This window comes from Mus caroli, unplaced genomic scaffold (assembly GCF_978045245.1).
Source record: "Mus caroli unplaced genomic scaffold, Mus_caroli_1 scaffold_6, whole genome shotgun sequence".
In the NCBI taxonomy this organism is placed as follows: domain Eukaryota; kingdom Metazoa; phylum Chordata; class Mammalia; order Rodentia; family Muridae; genus Mus; species Mus caroli.
In genome coordinates this window covers 129564171-129587147 of record NW_028227261.1, presented here as the reverse complement: position 1 = coordinate 129587147, position 22977 = coordinate 129564171, and the positions used below count along the sequence as shown (strand labels likewise).

The 22977-nt window shown below is 40.3% G+C and overlaps 1 protein-coding gene across 1 annotated transcript in view; it reads left to right on the top strand.

Annotated features, from left to right (window-relative positions):
* The window catches only part of Gpr63 (G protein-coupled receptor 63), a 47757-nt gene extending 25855 nt beyond the window's left edge, over window positions 1-21902 (top strand). Inside the window, exon 2 of the mRNA XM_029476826.2 lies at window positions 16086-21902. Coding sequence (XP_029332686.1) covers window positions 16234-17511 — 1278 coding nt within the window. The 5' untranslated portion in view covers window positions 16086-16233 and the 3' untranslated portion in view covers window positions 17512-21902. The remainder of the gene's footprint in view (window positions 1-16085) is intronic.
* The last annotated feature ends 1075 nt before the right edge of the window (window positions 21903-22977 follow it).

Below are 22977 nucleotides of genomic sequence, written 5' to 3'. Positions count from 1 at the left end.
CAAAGATGTGCCTGTGCTCCCCAAGAATTTCCGCTCACCCCAAAGTGAAGCCTGTCTTCTGGCAGTTCTAATGTCTCTGCACACACTGTTCCTGCCAGCTGTTCACAAGAAACCCACAGAAAGCCACGGCTGTGTATCAGTTGGCAGAGAAAAGCCACAGCCTCAAGCAAAGAAAAAAATCTGTATTTACTGTTCATAAATAGACACAGCTATAATAGAAAAAAAAAGGTGCCGTGAAAAATGGGAAAAGTAAACAAAATTAATATGCTTGGAAAAAGAAGAAGTTGTCTACATCTGCACCACCATGAGTAGGCTTACACTCATGTCTGATTTCAGAAGCTAAGTAGGTTCAATCTGGTTAGTACTTGGAAGGGAAGAGAGACTAGTCAAGGACAGGAGGACTATAAATGAAATCTGGGGAGTTTCAATAAAGTAGCATATGAAAGATGAGACATTCATAAAATGGGAACAATCAGAGGGTGAGAAAGACACCCCATGAAAGCAAAACAGCTTCTCTGGGAACCAGAAAGATGACTTGCTTACTTCTGTTTCTGTTATATCCTGTTAAAAGTAATTCAGAGGAGAAAGGGCTTCAGAAGGGATACAGTGCATCCCAGCAAGGAAGATGTGGAAGGCCAAGCATGAGCTGACTTTTCACACTGCATCAGCAGCCTAAAAGGAGAGAGGGACGGGAAGAGAAGCTGGTCTACAAAACGTCACCTGTTAAAGGTTCCCCAACCTTCCCTAAGAGTACTATGATCTGGGGATCAATTGTTCCAATGCATGAGGCTGTGAGGAGTATTTTACATTCAAATCACAGTGACTGTAGAAATATCCAAATCCTATCTGGCTCTGAGCAGCAACCATTGGTGGTCAGCAGGAACAAGCACCTCAGAAAAAGTGGCAAGAAGGTAGTAGCCAAGAAGAAAGCAGATGATCCATTTTCTAAGAAAGATTGGTACAATGTGAAAGCATAAGCTATGTTCAGTATTAGAAACAAGAGTTACAAGGAGTCAAGAAGCCAAAATTGCATTTGATGTCTTTAAGCGTCATGTGGCATCCCAAGGACTAATCCCTGACACTATAAATGGTACTATGCTTTGCTTGCAGACAGGAGCCTAGCCTAATTGTCCTCTGAGAGGCTCCATCCAGCAGCTGACTAAAACAGATTCAGAGACCCACAGCCAAACAGTGGACTGAGCTCAGGGACTCTAATGGAAGAATTAGGGAAAAGATCAAGGACCCCAGAGAGGGGATAGGAACTCCACAGAAAGACCCACTAACCTGGACCCTTGGGGTTCTCAGAAACTGAAACACCAATAAAAGAGCATACATGGCCTGAATCTAGCCCCCTATTCCCCCATACATATGTAGCAGATGTGGGTCCCCCCAACAACTGGAGTAGGGGTTGTCCCTAAATCTGTTGCCTGTCTGTGGAGCCTGTTCCCCTAACCAGACCACCTTGCCTGGCCTCAGTGGAAGAGGGTGCACTCCCTGCAGAGACTTGATGAGCCAGGGTGGGATGGGGGGATACCCCGGGGGGATGTGATAGGAGTAGATGATAAGGTGATTCCAGACAGCATTGGGAAAGACATAAAAAGAACCTGCCATTTCTTTTATCTTCTTCAAAATGTGTTAGCATAATAAAAATGGTAAGCAAACTTATATTTGAAATGGAAGAGCTCTTAGAACTCTGTGGTGCAGGCAATAGTTCTGGAAGAGCTACTGGTGATGAAATAAAGTGCTAACGTTGAATAAGTTGATATTTCGGTGAATGGATATTTTGGTGATTTGAATGGGACTGGTTCCCTATAGGCTTGTATATTTGAATATTTGGTTAACAGTTCCTGGGAGTGTTTAGGAAGGATTAGGGGGTGTGGCATTGTTGAAGGAAGTGTGTCACTGGGCTTTGAAGTCCCTCGCAGGCTCAGTATCACTCTTTCTGTTCCAGCTTATAGTTCAAATATAAACTCTTACTCGTTGCTTTAGCACCATGCCTGCCTGCTTGCTATTATTCTCTAGACATGGTGATAATTGTCTCACCCTCTGAAGCTGTAAGCAAGCCCCAATTAAATGATTTCTTCTATAACTAGCCTTTGTGACGTCTCTTCACAGCAATACATCAGCAAGAAAGAAGTTGGTACCCAGCCCTGGTTATGGCTGACAGGCCTGACAATGTGGTTTTTGTATTAGGAAAGTGGTTGTGTGCTTTAAGTAGGTCTTAATGGGTGAATCTAGAAGGAGTCTGGGAGACAGTACTGCTGAGAGCAAGAGGTTAGCTGGGCTAGAGAGCATTCTTAGGATATTTTGACAAACAACCTGAGTGCTTTTTCTTTGAATCTGCCTGAGGCTAAATTGAAGTTTGAGACTCATTAGTAGAAGAGATTTCAAGACAACTTAATTTTCACTGTTGTGTGGATGTTAATAATCACTCTTATGCAAATCCACAATAAAAAGAACAAATTGGGCAAAAAGAAATAGAAAATGTAAAGTCTGAGGAAAAACAGAGCACCAGGAAATTTAATGTTGGAGCTAAGACCTGTGCTCAAGGAAATGAGAAGTTTAAGGAAGGGCTGATGCTAAATGGAATATAAGGTGTAGTGGTGCCTTAGGGAGATACCTCACCCCCACCCCAGCCAGCTAATTTTGCAACCTGTAAAAGGAAAAGGCCCAAGAGATTTCCTCCACCTAAAATACAACAAGAAGTCAAAGCTTATGTAATTCCAAGATGGGCCAGGTTCTACCCACAGTAGACAGCAGAACTTGGCAGCTTTGAGTACCTGGTTCCTACTTTATCAAGAGGGGTATAGGTGTAAAGGGTTATGGAATTGTCCTCTGCAATTGAGGAAAGTAGCTGAGACTAGGCAGTTGGCGGTAGAGTCCTTGCATGGAAGCTCAGAGAAGCCATTGCATGATGCTGCCCGGGTGAAGCCTGGGTTGCATTGGAAACATCAAGATGTAGGAGATGCCAGAGTCCTGGCATGTTGGAGACCTGCATACAGGAATGGAAACAGACCGAGAGAGAGAAGTATGTTGTTATAGGTAACAAAGCTGGAAGGAGTAGAAGATCTGAAGCGTCCTTTGACATTGGGCATGGGGTTATAGGATTTGGAGTTTGCCCTGCTGGGTTTTGGTCTTACTTTAGTCCAGTATTTCCTCACCATGCTCTTTTCATTTCATTTTGGAGTTTTTGAATGCTTGATTTCCAATTGGTGGGACTGGTTAAGAAGAACTAGGAGGGGTAGCCTTGTTGAAGGTGGTATGTCTCTGAGGATGGGTGTTAAAGCTTCAGAAACCCATGCCAGGCCAAGTCCCACTCTTCTCTGCCTCCTGCGTGTAGATCAAATAGGAGCTCTTAGCTACTGCTCTAGCAGCACACCTGCCTGCCACGATGATAGTGGACTAACTTCTGAAACTGTAAGCCAACCCCAACTAAATGATTTCTTTTATAAGTTGCCTTGTTTGTGGTATCTCTACACAGCGAGAGAACAGGAACTAAGACAGATTATGAACCACTATCTAAAAAAAAAATCTTGTGATAATTCACATTTTAAATAGTGAATTAAAAAAGTCCAATTTGAAGGGGGAGGAATGAGGAGGGGGGAAAAAAAGAGAGAGAGAAATCCTCAGAACATAGAATGGAAAAGAAAATCAGAAAAAGTGCCAAGTTTCTCTTCAATCAAGTTGGCCTGATATTGAAATACTTGAAACTATTAAAGACATAAAAAGATAAAGAATCAGAACGTCACTGTGCAGGTTTTTTTTTTTTTTTTAATTTTTGTCAACGATACAAACTAGAGTCCTCATGGAGGAAGGAACCTCCACTGAGGAATTGCCTCCATCCGACTGCTGGTAAGCAGGGCTGTGCAGTGTTTTCTTGACCGTCGATTGGGGTGGGAGAGTCTGCTGCACTATGGGTGTTGTTATCCCGTGGGCAGGCGGTCCGGGGAGATGTAAGAAAGAGCTGGATGTGCGTCTGGAGAGCAAGCAGGAAGCAGCTTTCCTCTTTGGAGTCTTAGTTCCTGCCCTGGCTTCCGTCGTGTCCTATAAGCCAAATAAACCCTTTCTTTTCCAAACCTGGTTTTTAGCCTGTGTTTTATCACAGCAACAGACAGGAAACTAGAAAAGTCACATATATAATGGAAGCTTTTATTATGCTGGAGAGGTTTCCATAATGGCTCTTTGGTTTAAAGAATTATGAGAAACTAGAAAATGGGTTGAGACAGCTTTCGAATCAGATTAATCTCTGTGAAGAACAGATCCTTAATGCTTCTAGAGAGAAGTAACATGAGCTAGCTCCCATTTGCCTTTCAGTACATTGCTCTCTTTCCTGTCGGTGGGAGAAAAGTCTACTAGAACAGTATTTTAAGCTGAATTTGGTTCAAGTAAGGAAGATGAGAAGAAGCCAGAAGTTTGCCATTATTGCTCTCTGTCTATGGCTTTCCTTCCTGTCTGTCATGATCTGTCTAACTTTAAGTCCCTCAGTAGTATAGCACTCTTAGAATAACAATATAGACTAAGGGTAGAGTAATGTTTGTCTCCATCCAGGTGTAGTAGAAGTGTAAGACTGATAGGGATGTGTGCTTGGAAGGCAGTGTTGGTGAGAAAACCGTTGTGATCTGGACTGTATCACTGTTAAAATCTGGGTTGTAAAACTGCCTAGTGTCACAAAGCCCTGGGGAAGCAGGGCAAGTGGGATCTCTGCCTTATTTCTTTTAACTGCATGTGAGCTTATCTGAAAACAAAATTTCCACTGGAAAGAGTGCTCATTTCTTCACTTGGTGTGTAGTTGCGATTCCAACACCCAGATACTATTTTAAAACCTGGAGAAGATGGTTAAGTTGGAGCTAAAGGATTTAGCAATTGGTTTAAAGTTAAGTTACTGTGTTCATCTATGAATTTGTCAGGAATCAATTCATATGAAAGCATGGGCTAGAGTTATTTGTGTTTTGTGTGCATTTCTTTAGTGTTTGTATTTGCTAAAAACTAATGTGAAAGACAGTAAAAAGAGGGGGTTTGGGTCCTCTTCCTCCAACTGTGTTTTGTGTAAATTTCTCTCTCTCTCTCTCTCTCTCTCTTTTTTTTTTTTTTTTTGCAGTAGTGTTTTTAAAGATTAAACCCCATGATGTACTAACCAGAACCCTGGAGCTCTTGTCTCTAGCTGCATATGTATCGAAAGATGACCTAGTCGGCCATCAATGGAAAGAGAGGCCCATTGGACTTGCAAACTTTATATGCCCCAATATAGGGGAATGCCAGGGCCAAAAGAATGGGAATGGGTGGGTAGGGAAGTGGGGGGCGCTATGGGGGACTTTTGGGATAGCATTGGAAATGTAATTGAGGAAAATATGTAATAAAAATATTAAAAAAAATAAAGATTAAACTCAGTTTTGAAGTATAGATATGGGCAGCTGCCCATTTTCATGGATGCTGTTTTTCCACCTCAAGACACCAACAAGGATGTCCTCCCTGCTCTACTGGCAAAGTGAAGGTGGAATGGGTAGTCTGTCGCCATTCCTGAAAGAACAGTTTTAGTTTTATAAGTGGTGCTAAAAAGGCTTGGTGACTGAAACAATTTAGCCAAAAACCCCTTGGATCTGTTCTGTTTAGTGTGCATAGACATCACGTCAGTGTCCTGAAAAAGGCAATTCCAGTTCGGTAGTGATGGATCGTGGTATTTGTTTCTGGTGAGCCTCCATGCAGGTGGTTGCTGTCTGTCTGTTGAAATGCCCTTTAATTGCAAATTTCTGCAGGCTTGCTCTTTCTTATGCGTATTTTTGTAAAGGAGAAGTAATATGGAGAAGAAACAAAGATACCTTCTGGCTTCACATTAAAGAACTCTCCCCAATACATATACTTATATATACAATAATAGTGAAAAATAGGTCATGGATTTGAAGGAGAACATGGAGGGGTAAATGGGGAAATTTGGAAGGCAGAAATGTTGTAACTGTATTATAATCACAAAATAAAATTAAAAATATCTATCATTACAGTTTAGTATATTAAGATATGTAAACTCTAAGATGTCTATAAGCCTCAAAGTAGCTTTTAAAATTGACAGTTAAAAAAAATTAGAGTGTTTTCTCATGTAGGCCTGGCTAAGATACAGAGTTTGAAAACCTTATTTGTTTGCTTTTAAAGAGACATTAGTAGCCAAAATATGCCTAAAATCATTAAAATGTTTGTATATGTATATTTCTATATATATATACACACACATATGTAATATATACAATTGTTCCTCCTTGAGATACTAAACTCTTTATTCCAAAGGATAACATATCTGAGCTTCCTGATTGTTTAATATATACATATATACATATACATATACATATATACATATATATATGTGTGTGTGTGTGTTCTTGATATATTATTATATAATATATCAAGAAGCTCAGGTATAAGTTATCCTTTGGAATAAAGAGTTTAGTATCTCAAGGAAGAACAATTGTCCAAAAAGAATAATTCATATTCTAGAGTAAAAGTAATTATCTCTTAAAATTTTATGCCCTCTGATGCCCCGAGGGGGGCAACATTTCGGATTTAAATAAGTAAAATAATTAATAAAAAATAGACAAATAAAAAATTATATCCTAAGCAATAAGTAGCATATTTTACTTTTTTTTTTTTTTTTTTTTTTTTTTGGTTTTTCGAGACAGGGTTTCTCTTTATAGCTCTGGCTGTCCTGGAGCTCACTTTGTAGACCAGGCTAGCCTCGAACTCAGAAATCCGCCTGCCTCTGCCTCCCGAGTGCTGGGATTAAAGGCGTGCGCCACCATGCCCGGCTGTAGCATATTTTAATAAACAAAAATTTCAACATTAAAAAAAGAGGTGGGTGCAATTATAAGAGACAGAAAAACATTCAAGGAGAGGAGACAGCTCTTGATGGCCATGAAGTCCTTCCATGAGAATCAGCAACCTATATTGCAGGATATAGAGGGTGGGGAATGTGCTGAAGTTACTGAGAGCCAGAGGAGCCATTGAAAGCTTGTTTCTGGTACACTCCCTTCACCAAACCCCAGCCCTCCCAACAGCCTCCCCCTGAAAGCACCAGGATTAGGAACCTCCTGGGGGGTCCATGCTCTGCCTTGGCTTCCTATGATGCTCCTCTTCCCAGACACACCTTCACCACTGAGCGAAGCAGAACATTTAGAACCTGTTTCTGTAGTCTCTGAAGATGTTCAGCAGAAGTGTCATGAAGCCAGCTCATTCTTCCCCACCTCATATCTGATCTCTGTCTTTAGTGGCATAGCAGCATGATGGGAGAGAACCATACTCGACAGAATTTGTTTGTTAGAGAGGTGACTATGTTCCTGTACTAACCTCAGTGTCAGCTGGATCACTCCGCTATGTGAGCGGTTCTCATAGACTTAGGTCTTTTGCATGTTTGTATTGCGATAGTCTTCCTGGGTAGCCCAGGTTGCCATGGAACTTATTAGGTATCCCAGGTCGGCCTCATACTCAAGTCAATACTTCTGCCTCATGCTCCAGAGTGCTAGGATTTTTTTTTAAATTAATCATTGCATTCACTTACATCCCAAATGATATCCTACTTTCTGGTTACTCCTCAACCCCCATCCCACACCTGCCCTCCCCTTCCCCTTTGCCTGTATGAAGGTGCTCCCTCCCCCACCCACCCACCCACCAATCCAGCATCCTCCTCTGCTGGGGCATGAAACCTCCCCAGGACTAAGGGACTTCCCTCCCATTCCTGTCAGGCAAGGCCATCCTCTGCTACATATGTATCTAGAGCCATGGATATTCCAGGTACACTATTTATTTGGTGGTCTAGTCTCTGGGAGAACTGGGTTGTCAGGCCAGCCTATGTTGTTCTTCCAAAGGTGCGTGCTAAGATTTTAAGTCTGAGTTTCCACTTTCAGTTTTAGACTTAGGGCTCTTTTTTTTTTCCCCAGTGAACATATATATATGTGTGTGTGTATACATGTGCATGTGTTTGTTTGGGTATGTGTCCAAGTGCACATACAAGTGAATGCATGAAGAGGCTGTAAGTTGATATCAGGTGTCTTTCTATCATCCTCAACTTTAGATTTGAGAATGATCTCTTTTTTGAACCTGGATCTCACTAATTTAGCTAGACTGACTAGCCAGCAAGCCCTGGGTATCCTCCTGTCTTCATCTCCCTAACTGTGAGCTTACAGGTGTGTGCCACCAAGCTCCACTTTTGTATGAGTAAGTGCTTGGGCCACAAACTCAGGTCCTCAGGCTTAGCAGGCACTTTTCCACCTGATCCCTAGATTCAGGCTTTGCTAAATTATAGTTTTGAGGCCTCGTGTTAATGCTTTCTTTTAAATGCATTGAACATATTTATGGAGATTGAGCACAATTATTTCTCTTTTAAGAGTAATCAAAGCATAATATAATTCATGAAATAGGAAACAGAAAAGCCCATAATATATATACCCACCATTAACATTCAAGTTTGACATCTGGGTAATTATTTCTCTCTCTCTCTCTCTCTCTCTCTCTTTCTCTCTCTCTCAACTGAACTACTTGTGGTATACATGTGGTGTTACTGCCTATTCAAAGAGCATTACAATATAAGCATTCCTCTATATATTGCAGGTCTGTGGCTTCAAGCTACTTAACTGTGTCTTATTGAGTTAATATGGTACCTAAACATGGTTCTTTAGTTACAATATATATAGCTAAGTGGGAAGCAGAAGTAGTTGATCAGGAAAAGAAAATATTCTTTCTATTTGGAAGTATTTCTTGTTAAGTTTATGGTTACATCTAAATCTTGAAAATGTGTGAACGATTTCTGATATTTAAAGAGCTTCATACTGAAATAGTATTTTAGTGATGGGTAGTTATATTTACAGAATATATTTAAGGAAATCCAAATTGCTGAGTTTAAAAAAAAAAAAAAGCAAAACAAACCCAGTCATTTCATGGTCTTAGCTGCAGTCTTAAGGAAAATTCCTAGCTGGCACATTGTCTCTGGGGAATCTCTGTCACTGAAGCACAGCACAGAGCTGCAGTTGCATCTGTAGTGGTCTTGGAGCAGAAAGTGTGGAGCTCCAGGTTGCACCCTTGAGAAAGATGTCTGGAGAGAGTGATGTTCTACAGGAAGTGAAATAATAGGACTTATCTAAGGAAAAATGGAGATCTTTGGAGAAAGAGACCAGAAAGTCAATTGGCCTGTCATCAGATAAGTTGCTTCATGGAGATGGGGTGCTTCTCAGTCATGTGACCTTAGTCACATGATTAAGGACCAGACATTGGAAGAAGGGTGATATTAGGAAGCAACAGAACTTACTATAATCTGGGAGAGAAGAAAGAGGAAGGAAGGACCCAGCTGAATGCTTGTCCCTCATGTACTGTGACAAGTGATTTGTAGATGACCCTCCTTCTGGGTTCTCCAGTCCTTAAAACACTTTATCAACTGTGAGTTTATTGGATTGCTTAAGATTATGATTGAAGTGATATTTACTAACATTGCTATACTTGGTTGGGATTTATAAAGTGTTTAAAAGATTAAGATTGTAATTTAAAAGTTCATTCCTGAAAACATAGATACAAGTAACAAGATTGTAAAAGTTATATATATGTGTGTGTGTGTGTGTGTATGTATATGTATGTATGTGTATATATGTGTATATATGTGTACATACACACACACACATATATATATATGTCATGAATAGAGAGCAAGCAGGCCATATGAGAAGGTTTGGAGAGAGGAAATAGAAGGGGAAATTGTATAATCTTAAAAAAAGAAATAACTTAAAGTTCTTTAAGCATCTGAGTGTGGTGGTGCAGAGCTTTAATCTCAGCACTCAAGAAGCAGAGGTGGGGGATCTCTTATGATTCAAGAACAGTTTGGTCTCTACATGGTGAGTTCTGGGACAGCAAGAGCTATATAGCGATAGCCTGTCTCATAAAATAAAATAAATTTTCCTGTAGTTGTAGTTTGCTGGATTTAAAAGAAGAGGGCAAGGGTGAGGATGTCAGGCCATGGAGGTGACATGGCCACAGTGGTAAAGAGGGGAAGACTGGTGACATCCCTGAGAGGGAAGTGATAGGGCAGTTACTGATCTTGGGTACTGTCGAAAGGGTGAAAAGAACTGTTCAAATGAATGATCGTTAACTCTTAGGTCACAGGTCGGCTAAGTGAATGTGAGCAGTGCAGTTGACAAGTGGGTCTATTTTCCCAGTTTCCCAGAACCTTACTTCTCTAGGAAAAACCAGTTAAGCAGAGAACTATATTAGGGCTTGCAGTCCCAGAGGAACAGGAGTGAGAAGAAAGGGAGGTGAGGCTCAGGGGAAAGGCACATGTTCAAGTCTGGCACATGTTCCTGTCTGGCCAGAGTGTTCATTGTCTGATTTGTTTCCTTCCAGATGTATGTATAGATGTATGTATGTATGTATACACACACATGTATGTATGTATGTATGTATATATACATACAAATATATACATATATATATACATACATATATATACACACATATATATATACATATATATACATACATATATATACATATACATACATACATATATACATATATATACATACATATATATACATATATACATACATACACATATATACATACATACATATATACATATATATACATACATACATATATATATATATATTCATTCCTTGGCCCTGGTGGCCAGTCAAGGGATGATATCACAAGATTTTTGGCTCCTGTGTCTTTCCAGTGGAGAGCTGCTTAACCCTTAAGTCCTGGACTGGATTATGAAGACACTCTGCACTCTGGGCAGGAGGTGAAAAGTGATCCTGCCCCCTACAATGGGTGTGACAGTCACAGTTGAGAAGTGAGTGAAGGGTACACTGTGGGTTCTAAAGGAAATATTCAGGCAAGGATCTCAGCCCCAGAGGATTTTTGGAGTCCAAGAGGAACATAGAGAATTGTGAACACAGGAGCAGGTACTTGTGTCAAAGCAGTAGCCCACTTTCTTTAACCTTAGTCTCGTTCCTAGTTTCCCATTTCTATAAGTTTATAATGCCCAGATTTTTATTCTACTATTTACTTTTTGTTACTGGTCAGATTTTGTATTAGCTCCACGTTTCTAGTGTATATGAACCTTATTCTTCCATTTAACATAAGTTGTAGATTCATTTAATATCATTGCATTTTTTTTAATTACTTCTTTGGCTCAGTTTTTAGGGAGAAAGATTCCACTTTATTTCATCTAGTCAGTCAATATTAGTGAACTGTTGTCAGCAGCTTGCTTTCCAAACAGTTAATGCACACCTACTATTTCATTAAGGAACTATTGAAAAGCAACAGGGAATCAGAAAAGTAGATTCTCCAAAATCAATACTATAAAAACGACTCTGCTTTTAAGGATTTCCTAATAGGAAGTTTAAAAAAAAAACTCAATGTAAGGACAGAAATTACTATCTCCATGGATTTTTGCTAAGTAAATACTAAATGATTTTTAACTGGGTTAAGAGAAATGTGTCTGCCCCGTCTTCCTCCTCACCCCCAACCCCAAATCATTTCCCTATGAATGCTTGGAGAATCATCAGGAGTGAGTTTCCTAAGTGCCCTGCATGAACATGAAGGTAGGGACGGCATGAGAAAGTGTAACCTGACTGCCCTAGTTTGCTTTCTGTTGTGATAAAACATAGCCGAAAAGCTCCCTGAGGAGCAAAGAGTTCATTTTAACTTACTGTTACCATCTCTCAGGAAAGGAAGCCAGGACAGGTGCCCGAGGCAGGAATCTGGAGGTGGGAACTGAAGCAGAACCCTGAAAAAATGCTGCTTACATGGCTTGGTCAGTCTCCTAGCTTAAACTATCCAGGGTGACCTGCCCAGAATGGCACTGCCCACAGGACAGTCCTATGGAGACCGTTTCTCAGTTGAGGCTCCATTTTCCAGGATAAGCCTAGGTTTATGTCCAGTTAACAAAATCTAAACAGTACAGTGACTGCTCACCAAGTCCTGTCACTCAGAAGTACAGAGAGCAGCATGGTGATGGAATGAAAGAAGGGTGTGGCTTATGCAGAGATCAGGACCCTCTGTGGGCCCTGCACTCCTGCCTGCATGCTCCGCATAGATACACACACAGACGCATAAGGCTAGAACTCAGAAACTTGATTTGGGCCATAGAAACACTTAGCTGTGTTTAGATAACAATGAGAGAGAATGAAAGAGAGGAGATGAGAAGTACCAAACACAATAAGAAGATGCTCATTCTTCCTTAGCTGTGCTAAAACAAAGTTGTTTTTTTTTTTTTTTTACCTTTGTCCCATATGAAAAGTTTTTGGGTGATGTTATGATCTCACTGTGGATTGCTCCCACCAAAATTCACGCTAAGGGTTGATCCCCAGTATAGCACTGTTGGGAAGTGGTGGGACTTTTAATAGGCCTTTCATATTCAGGGGATCTGTCCCTGGAATGGATTGGTGCTGCCTTGTGGATGTGAGTTCTTACTTTGTCGGCTGAACTGGTAATCACAACAGTTGGCTGCTCTGGGATGGGGCCACTTGCCTGTGTGGGTAGCCTGGTCTAGATTCCAGCAGTTAGGGAAGAAGGTGAAAAGAACTCCCATTCCTAGGCAGGCTTGGCATTTGTTTGATCCCGTCTGCACCCTGGATACTGCCCTTTACCAGATTGGAGCTACTTGAGTAGAGGTGTATGCTTGCTTCTGATTGCACACTGGGAGGAAACATCAGCCTGATGGGACCTTCCAAGGTCTTAGTTTTCAATCACATTTTTTTCAGTCTCACCTGAGCTTTCTGTGGTCCTTGCTAATCAGACTTTCTCTGGAGGTCTGTATGTATTTTATTGTCTTCAAATCAAAATTTTCTGGAAGTTTGGAGATGAACTGCTGTCTCTTCTGTTTTGTCTGGCAAGTTACTATAACACCATCTAATTTGTTTGTTTGCCTAAAAACAACAACAACAAATTCTTTACTAATGGACTTCAAATTTATAAATTCTGTCCTTTTTATATTGATAGTAAATCTATTCAAAGTGAATTTCAAGATACGGTATCCTCGGCCACTCGGCTCTCTTTAACCCGAAATCCAGGACCATTTGTTAATAGTTTTCCTTTTAGTAACTGGAACATAGCATGCCTTCAGTAAATATCTGAAGGCTGAGTACTAAGTGAATAAATTGAGTTAGAAGTCTGTGTATGTAGTAATGAGAGGCTTGACAAAAGAGAAAGACACTTTGGTTGTCTATGGAGCTATAAAAAGTTAAAAAAACACACTTTAGGTTAAAAATTTCCTTTTGTTTCTTTCCATTTTTAATTGTTGCTCCTCACAACCAAAAAGTTAGATCTAATTTAATTATTTTTAATCAGCTGATTTTAATTTTGCCCTTTAGGGAGTTGAATCCAGATCCAGGGCCTTTCGAATGCTAGGCAAGGCCTCTACCTCTCTATACCTCTAGCCCCAAGGACATTAGGTATTTCAAACTTACTACTGCAGGTTCAATAGATGTTTGTTGAAATACAGTTTAAAATTTATTTTACATTTGATTATTAATTTACTTGTATGTATATATTACACACACACACACACACACACACACACACACACAAACACACTCTTGTCTGTGTGTGTGCTCACGCGCAGGAGAATGTATATTCCGTATGACCTATGGAGGTCAGTGGACAATTTATAGGAATCAATTTTCTCCTTCTACCACATGGGTTCCAAAGATCACATTCACACTGTCAGCCTTGGTGGCAAGCATCTTTACTCCCTGAGCTACTTTGCCACAATTTTAAGCACTTTATTAAAACACAGCTGGCCAAAAATGATTTAAGCTGTTACTTTAGGATTAAAATGCCAATTTGTCTACACAGAGTTTTCTCTGGAGGTAGTATGTAGCGACACTGGTTTATGTACTATCTTAACACTGTGTATGTGAGGTCTTTCTGAGTAGACTGACATTATGATGAGAAGCTATAATAATCTTTGTTCCTTTCCCACTGCCTCATTGTGATCATAGATTCTGATAGTCACTAATTTAATATAGCATTTTGTTAAGATGTGCTAGCATTTTAGAGTGAATATGTGAGGACAGATAAAATCTAGTAGGAATAACAAAATAAGCTGCAAAATGAGAGGAAATAGTAAAATCAGTATTTTATGCAAACAGACCCGTGTTTTTCTTATTCATAAAAGCTGTCCTATGTCATATAGTGGATTATAGATGCTAAGTTGGTAGAAAGACCATGATCTAGCTATGGATGCTGGGTCTTGGATCTCACAAATAAAATCCCATCTATTCCGAAATGGATGACAATGTTGACAGTTACCCTTAAAAATCAGTGACTAAGTGTAAGGCTGTATAATGTGTTAATTGTAGTTTTGTTATAATCATCTGTGTGTTACTATTTCTAATCTTTTAAGGATTTGTTGAAGGAATTGATCCAGAAATCCAGTGCTTTGTAACTAAAAAGATTACACCCCAATAAGGCCAACAGAAAGAGGAAACCATGTCAGAACGTGGGTTGATAGGATCATAGATTAAGGAAGGAATCCCCTTATGTAAGAGTGAAGGCTTTATAAATTGGTGAGAGCTTGGGAGTAACACTAAATAAAAGGTAAGCAACTCTTTGAGAAAAGATAGTCAAATATCTTTGTAAGTTTCTGAATATTTGCTGGATATTCAGGTACTTTTCTACCCATCTTCATAAGTACCCTTGTCTTTATGAATTGAGTAGCATTTCCTGTCATATTGCTAATAGTATCAGTTCAGTCTATGGGAGAAGAAATAGAAGGTTGCAGCTCAGAGAAAATGATGAAAATGATGGACAGGCTTAGAAGAAAAGAGAGAATAAGAGGAAGAGCTTAGAAAAAGTGACTCCTTTCCCTAAATGGTCTTCTGGGAGGGGGGTGGATATGAGGAAATTTCTTAAGGAGGGGAAAGGAAGAAATAGAGAGGAAAGGTGGATGTAGGAGGAAGAGGGGATAGGAAAGAGGCAGAAGGAATAGAGAAAAGAAGGAAGAAAGACCAAGAAAATTTCAGAGCTGAATTGAAAAGATCCCCATTCCTACCTTTAAGAGCTGTCAGACCTAAAGTGTATTAGTACCACCACGTTAAGCTGGAAATTGAGCTTAGATTATTTTTGACATCCAACTTTATGCTAATGTAAAGAAGGAATAAGAACCCGTTGAGAAGAACTATTAAAATGTGTTCTCCTAAGAGAATTAATGAAATGTGCATCAGTAGTGACTGCTGGAAAGAAATGTTACTATAAACTTTTGAAGTTTGTTTTTTAAAATGTTTTTATTAATTCTTGGAGATTTTCATACAATCTGTTTTGATTCTCTTCATTTCTACTCCTCAGTCCTCTACGATCTACCACCCTTCCCCATACCCCAACTTTGTGTCTTCTTATTTAATTCAATAACCCATTGAGTCCAATTTGTGCTGTCCATTCACTTCTGGATGTAGGGCCATGTATTAAAATGATCAGCCTACCAGGAACTAGACCTTTAAAGAAAACCCTCTCCCTCCAGTGAAAGCTACCAGTTATCTATGGCACCTCAGTTAGGAATGGGGTCCCGTGATCCCCCTCCTCTTCCCTATCAGAACGCTGACTGGGCTTTCTCTTGTGCAGCCAGCCCTGGCTGTTATGAGTTCATGAGTACAATGGGCTTGTCAAATCCAAAAGGACAAGTTTTCCTCAGGCCCTTGCCAAACCCCAATCCTTACAGTCTTTCTGCTCTTTCTTCCTCAGTGGTCTGAGCCTTAGAGAGGGCTGTTGCAATCTTTTGAAAAGCATCAACCGTTAAGGTTTTGATTTCCATCCTTGCTTCATTAATGGATTTCAAGATCCGTCATGTTTAGTTAAAACATTATAGCAGTGATATTTTAGTGATGACTAGGTTACGGAACAGAGTTTTAGAGGATTGGAAAGAAAAAGAATGATCCTACATGATAAAAGATCAAGTTAAATGTATCTACAGCCACACTATCCTGAAGACAGTCTTGTCTTATCTCAGGAACTAAATGGGGATGCATAGCCCTTGCTAGTATTTGGATGAGCAATGCAACAAAATAAAGGATATTTACTAATCTGATCTCATGGTCTTTGTCTGGGCTTATTTTCAGGCAAAAGGATTCTTGTGGAAGATGGAGCTGTGTCCATTTTCCAGAATGTGTATCCGAGCCCATCAGTGGAACCTGACCTGACAGTGCTGTATGGAAATGCCCGAAGAGGAGCCACGTTTCTGCCTCAACCTGCCATCCTCCTAAAAACATGGTTGTCTCAGGAGTGTTGACTGCTCCGGCAGTGTTGACTGCACCCCATACTGGGACATCCAACACGACGTTTGTAGTCTTTGAAAACTCCCATGTGAATATTACGGCTCCGCTACCATTTCAGCATCCTAGCACTGGTCCGCTGCTTAGATACAGCCTTGAAACCATGACTAGCCCTGGATTTAGCTCCTTGGCAGTGAACAGCACAGCTGTGACCCCAGCACCAGCAGTTTCTAAGAGCCTAAACTTAGCGGTTCAGATTATCCTTTCAGCTATAATGATATTTATTCTCTTTGTATCTTTCCTTGGGAACTTGGTTGTTTGCCTCATGGTGTACCAAAAAGCTGCCATGCGTTCTGCAATTAACATCCTCCTTGCCAGCCTGGCGTTTGCAGACATGCTGCTTGCAGTACTGAACATGCCCTTTGCTCTGGTTACCATTCTTACTACCAGATGGATATTTGGGAAATTCTTCTGCCGGTTGTCTGCTATGTTCTTCTGGCTGTTTGTGATAGAGGGAGTAGCCATCCTGCTCATTATTAGTATCGATAGGTTTCTGATTATAGTTCAGAGGCAAGATAAGCTAAATCCCTACAGGGCTAAGGTCCTCATTGCAGTCTCCTGGGCAACTGCTTTTTCTGTAGCTTTTCCTTTGGCCGTTGGAAACCCTGATCTGCAGATACCTTCCAGAGCCCCACAGTGCGTGTTTGGGTACACAACCAATTCTGGATACCAGGCTTATGTGATTTTGATTTCACTCATTTCCTTCTTTATACCTTTCCTGGTGATATTATATTCATTTATGGGCATCCTCAATACCCTTCGGCACAATGCCTTGAGGATTCATAGCTACCCTGAAGGGATATGCCTCAGCCAGGCCAGCAAACTCGGTCTCATGAGTCTACAGAGACCCTTCCAAATGAGCATAGACATGGGCTTTAAAACACGTGCCTTTACCACCATTCTGATCCTCTTTGCCGTTTTCATTGTCTGCTGGGCCCCATTCACCACCTACAGCCTTGTGGCTACCTTCAGTAAGCACTTCTACTATCAGCACAACTTCTTTGAGATTAGCACCTGGCTACTCTGGCTCTGCTACCTCAAGTCTGCATTGAACCCACTGATATACTACTGGAGGATTAAGAAGTTCCACGATGCCTGCTTGGATATGATGCCCAAGTCTTTCAAGTTCTTGCCACGGCTCCCTGGTCACACAAGGCGACGGATTCGCCCTAGTGCCGTCTACGTGTGTGGGGAACATCGGACGGTGTTGTGAATACCCGAACTCTTGAAACATATAGAGCGATTATGGTTTTTGATTGACTGAGTTTTTTTTTTTTTCATATGGCTTCTAAAGTTTTATTGGTTTTTATAGTGTGTGTGCGTGTGTGGGGGTGTGGGTGTGTGTGTAAAAGGAATGGTAAATACTTTGAAACCAAGGATATATTGTAAGAAAGTGGTCACATATGTTTACCTCTAGGTTAAGAAAATTTTCAAGTGTGTATCGGGAGTGGATTTTGTTAGTTCAGTTGACTGGTTTTATTTTTGTAGCATGAATCGGGATTGCGCTTCATTGAACCTGCAGCTAACTTGAATTGTAGGTGGTTTTTATGCTGCTGAGTGAGGTAAGCTTAGTTGAGTTGATCAGTTCCTTTTCCTCTCCCACAAGCCACTGCTGCTCATTGCTATCTTATCAGAGTCAAATCCCTCTGCCTCTCAGTTGGTAGATATTAAGTTTTATTTAAAAACAAACCCCAGGGAAGTTAGTGGCGTTGTAAAGGTTATTACAGTTTACTTTGGAGCACTTTAAGAGACAATGTACAGATTCATTCAGTTGTATTTCTTAGAATCGTTTTTAATACATGACATGTTGTGTCATGGGAGATATGCGCTGATGATGTCTAGATAGATGGCTTTTACTAAAAAATGTTTTAGCTGCATGTACAATTTCAAAAAGGAACATAAACACGTAGGGATGTTTCTAAGCACAATGGTGAGTTTTCAGAGTACCTGGGAAACACTGAGGCGACGCAGCACTGTTGTGAACTTCAGGGAGGAGCAGGAGAGGGTGTCTGGTCCAGCCTGAGGCCGTCCTGCTGATTCAAAAATCGTCACCAGTTTAGAGCTGAGGAAGCACCGCTCTGCAGTGGTGCGGTATGCAAGGCGTTGTGCAACTGTGTCCCACTCTGCAGTGGTGCAGTATGCAAGGCGTTGTGCAATTGTGTCCTTGTGGCTTTTTTTTTGTGAGGTAGGCTTCCTTTATTTCCTTTTTAAGGGTGAAGAAAGCCAAATTTCAGAGGGACAACAATCCTGCCCAGGGACTTTGGATGAGCTGGGCTCCAGACAGACATCTGAGATGCAGACACAGCTCTTCCATTGTACCACCTAGGCTCCTCACTCATGGTAAACCTGCCATAGTCAAGGGGAACTTCACATTCTGTCTCTCTCTCTGTCTCTCTCTGTCTGTCTCTCTCTCTCTCTCTGCCCCTCCGTCCCTCCGTCCCTCCGTCCCTCCCTCCCTCCCTCCTTCCCTCCCTCCTCTCCTGTCTTCTCCTTTCTGAGACAGCATTGCAGGAAGCTCAAGTACGCCTTGAAGTTGCTATGTGTCTGGGAAAGACTTAGACTTTCTAAAAGACACAGCAGACCCAGCCTTTCAAACGGAAGAGGAAATCAGATCCTTTCAAAGATCTGATGATGAATAAAAACTTAAATCTATAAAGCAAGTGACTGACAGTTACCGAGTGCTCAGCTCACCTGTGTGTAGGTCTTACCCTGGCAGCTTTGGAAGTTTCCAGCAATCTAGCTATAGTAGGGCCTTTTGTCTCAGTGCTTGCCTTAGCAGAGCTGAAGTTGTAAACAAACTCAGGTAAGTCTTCCACAGAGAAGGGAAGCTAAACCCTGGTCAGAGCTTAGATCAACTTTAATAGGTCGGGCTTTGGGTTTCTCTTTATTTATTTATTTATTTATTTTAGTAGTCTGCCTGTTCTGGTGCACCCAGAACCTTGGTCAGCTTCTCTTTGTTACCAGTGGTACAGATAGAACAGCCAGCCGGAGTGGAACTGCAGACTGAAGCCAAAAGGGCTAAATGCATGACTTTCTGGCTGTGTCCTAGGCTAACTCAAATGTAGAGCACCTTTTCAGAATTTTACTGCTTTCTGAGCCATTGGGAAAAACAGCGCTGCATTTCTTCAGTTACAAAAACCCAAGTTAGATGCAAGAGTTGCTCACATTTTACCCAACCCTGAGGGCTTTTTGTTGGCCCCCTCCACTGCCCCCATATGCAGTGTAGTTATAAGAGCCCAGCCAATGGTATAACTATCGTCTGGTCTCCAGGGTTACTTTACATCTGCTTTGCTAGCTCTTTCTTAAAATGGGCGTCTGAAGATCTCTGGCATCATAATCAGAAATTGGGATGTTGGAAATTTGTTTACAACACCAACCACCTGGGAAATTCTGCTCTTGAGGCGATTTGAGGCAATTGCAATGATGTTGTAATTCACGTCTGCCTAAATAGCTCTAGGGACACTATTTGCCACATCATGTTGAGGTCACTGCGTATGATAGCCACCTACCTCTTTAATTTCTAATTTATATTTATCAAAGGTAAATATGTCTTTGTCCATTGACATCACATAGGACAGTAGTAGATATTAGCAATATGTTTTCCATTGCCAATCTAAACCAGATTTTAGGCAGATATTAATACAGATGTTAAAAGTTCAACTGTCAGGAAAGACAGCGCTGTGAATATTGATAGCTCGGTAGCTTCTGAGACTTCTTTTGTGACCGTAGTTGAACTGGGTTTCTCATTCTATATTCTTGCTTATGTGCAGTTGAAGGTACTCTCTTCTGCTTTATAGGTAAGTGCTCTGGGGAGACTGCAGAGCTAACAGGAGCAACCATGGGGAAGCAGACATACAACAGTAGCTTTCCTACACTGGATAATCTGGTCAGACTACAGTTTACAGATCACTTTAGATATTTTAATTATATATACATTTTGAAAGTTTTAGGAAAAAATACTGTGGTGTACCGTTAAGGAATTTAGGTATAAAATTGCATGTTGCCTATTATTCCATGTTTTCTTGATGGGGAAAATACCACTACAAACCACTGCTGACTGACATAAGCAGAAATTACTTATTTTTCCTCCTAGTTAATATGCATGAAAGAAATAAGAAAATATTTGTTGTTAAAGAACAAAAAGAGTAAAGAGACATTTCAAATAGTTTGCAGTAGTGATATTTAAATTTAATACAGGTTTGAATATCCATAGGAAGGCTAACAATATAAATTCCTGGGCCTCTGGGTCAAAGGTTGGATGCAGGAATGTTTATTTTCTTTCTGTTGAATATTTTGCCTGATTCTGGTTCAGATGGTCCCCAGAGCACAATTACAAGAAACGCTCCTGTAGAAAATAAGAATTTCATTGAAATACTGTCTCTTTTATCTTAGAGTAGTTGTGTGTTGGGAGCCAGTGGGGATACTCAGTGAAAGGCAGTCTACATGGTGTGTGCCTGTCCGGTTGCCACATGTGCTGGCACAGATTTGGCCAGCACCAGCTTTCCTTTCTTTGCACTGGCGAAGTCTGATGAACCATGTGGTTTCACAGTAGGGGTCAACAAATGACTCACTAATTGTAAGTCATGACTTCCACAAGGCTAATTAGTATAGTATTTTTTTTTTCCTGCAGATGTCTCTGTAGGGCATCTCTTCATTATATGTAATTTCCTGGAGAGAGTGAGGAAAATGTAAAGGTTCATCTAACTCCTAGTTCTCTGCTCAGACCGGGTGTTCAGCTAGAGCATGGAGTAAAATAAAATAACCTTTCAGTCTTCATACTCTTGTTGGTGACAAAGAGAGTTGGTTTCTTTGATCTTTGCTTTGTTTACATGAGAATGTGTCGGTATAGACCACAAACATTTCCACATGCTTGCTAGTTTCTCCTGTCATGATTTTTATTTGACTTTTAATTACTATTAGATTCAAATTTATTTCCATAACCATAATTTTGATGAACTGAACTTCAACTTCATTGAAGATACAACTTTTATAATAATAAAAATATAAAAGCACATGTTTGTTCTTGCAAATAAATGTTAGTACATTTCTTAGCTATCTATAGGTACTTGTCATTTGTAATTAAAATTAATTTATTTTAAGATGGCACCGAGCCTTTAAATGAATGAAAAGCTTTTAATTTGGGGCTGTAACATTTAAATATCAAAAGTATGTTTATTTGTTAATATTCTTATTACAACCAAGAAAAGAGCTACCAATTAAAAAATGAATAAATGTTTACTATTTCTAAAGTAGAGTTGTTATTGTTTTGTATTTTTTTAAGACTTCATTTCATCCTAGAAAATTGTGTTACAAATAATGGAAATCCGAGTTTCATTTCAAGTTCTGCTCGCTTTGGGTTCTTGGTTTTAAATTAGCTGTCCAATCTGTTTGCATGTGACCGTGTTCTAGTTTTAGAAGTTCTTGGAGTAGCTCTGGCTGAAATGAAATTTGACAGAAGATGATGGGTGTTAAGAAACAGTGAGGAAATTCTGTCTAGGAGAGTTTTGAAAATGTACTGCTGAGTCACTTAAAATTATTAGCATTTGTGAGGCAGAGGCTGCTGTTAGGTAGATGATCGGATTCATGCTGCAACTCCAATTCCAGAGCCCCTTTAGATAAATACAGGGAGTATTTATCTGAATACAAGAGTTGTGGCTCTGTGCCCATTAGATGTGAGGACCTGATTTCCTGTCTTTCATGTGCAGCTGAATGTATTTCTTCATTAAACTTATAAAGAAATGTTACACTTAATATATATAGTCATTGTTTTCTTCTGAAACAAAAGGTAAGAGCAATTTAGCAAAATAGAATACCATGCTGCATTTGACGATACTCATACCTGTGAAAAGAATGGATCCATCTATATTAGGGCCAGAGCACAGCAGCATCTAACTTAAAACATAAAAATGTAAGCAGTTGGCTTTGCTGTAGAATGAAAACAACTTCCATGGCTGTGTGGAATCATATCTAACCAGAAAGAGAACTGTGGTAGGAAATTATGACATTTATTGAAAAAGTTAGCGCAGTTGTAGAGTTAGCTATGCAGAACCACATGGATGAATGGACAGACAGGCAGATTCAAATGGGAGGTGCCCATGGCTGGAATTTCTTCTTTGGAGAAAACTTAGCTCTGTTGTTTAAAGATTTTATTTAACTCAAAGTGATCTACCTGCTCCTCACCCCCATTGCTAGGATGACAAGAATATGTGCCATTAAGCTTGGGTCCTCCACTTCCTCCTCCCATTCCTCCTTCTCCTTTCTCTTCTTCCTTCCTTTCTCCTCCTCCTAATACTCCCCTTCCTTCCTTCCTTCCTTCCTTCCTTCCTTCCTTCCTTCCTTCCTTCCTTCCTTTCCTCCTCCTCCTCCTCTTCCTCTTCCTCCTCCATGTGAGTTCTGGGAATCAAACTCAGGTCCTTATTCTTGCAAGGCTTTACCAACTTGACCTATTTCTGTAGCCCTAATAAATTCATTTTTGTTAGTATAGTGGAGAGTAGTGGAATGTTTAGTTACTTATGATTTTAATATTTTTATCACACAAGCCTAACCAGTAAGAAAAAGCATGTACTTTATAGAGAACCAATAGGCCAATGTGGTGAGGTAGAGAATTGCTACCTTTCAGTGGTTGGACTTGCAATATGATCTGAGCCTGGGTGTCCTGAGATCCTGGAGCTGACACTAC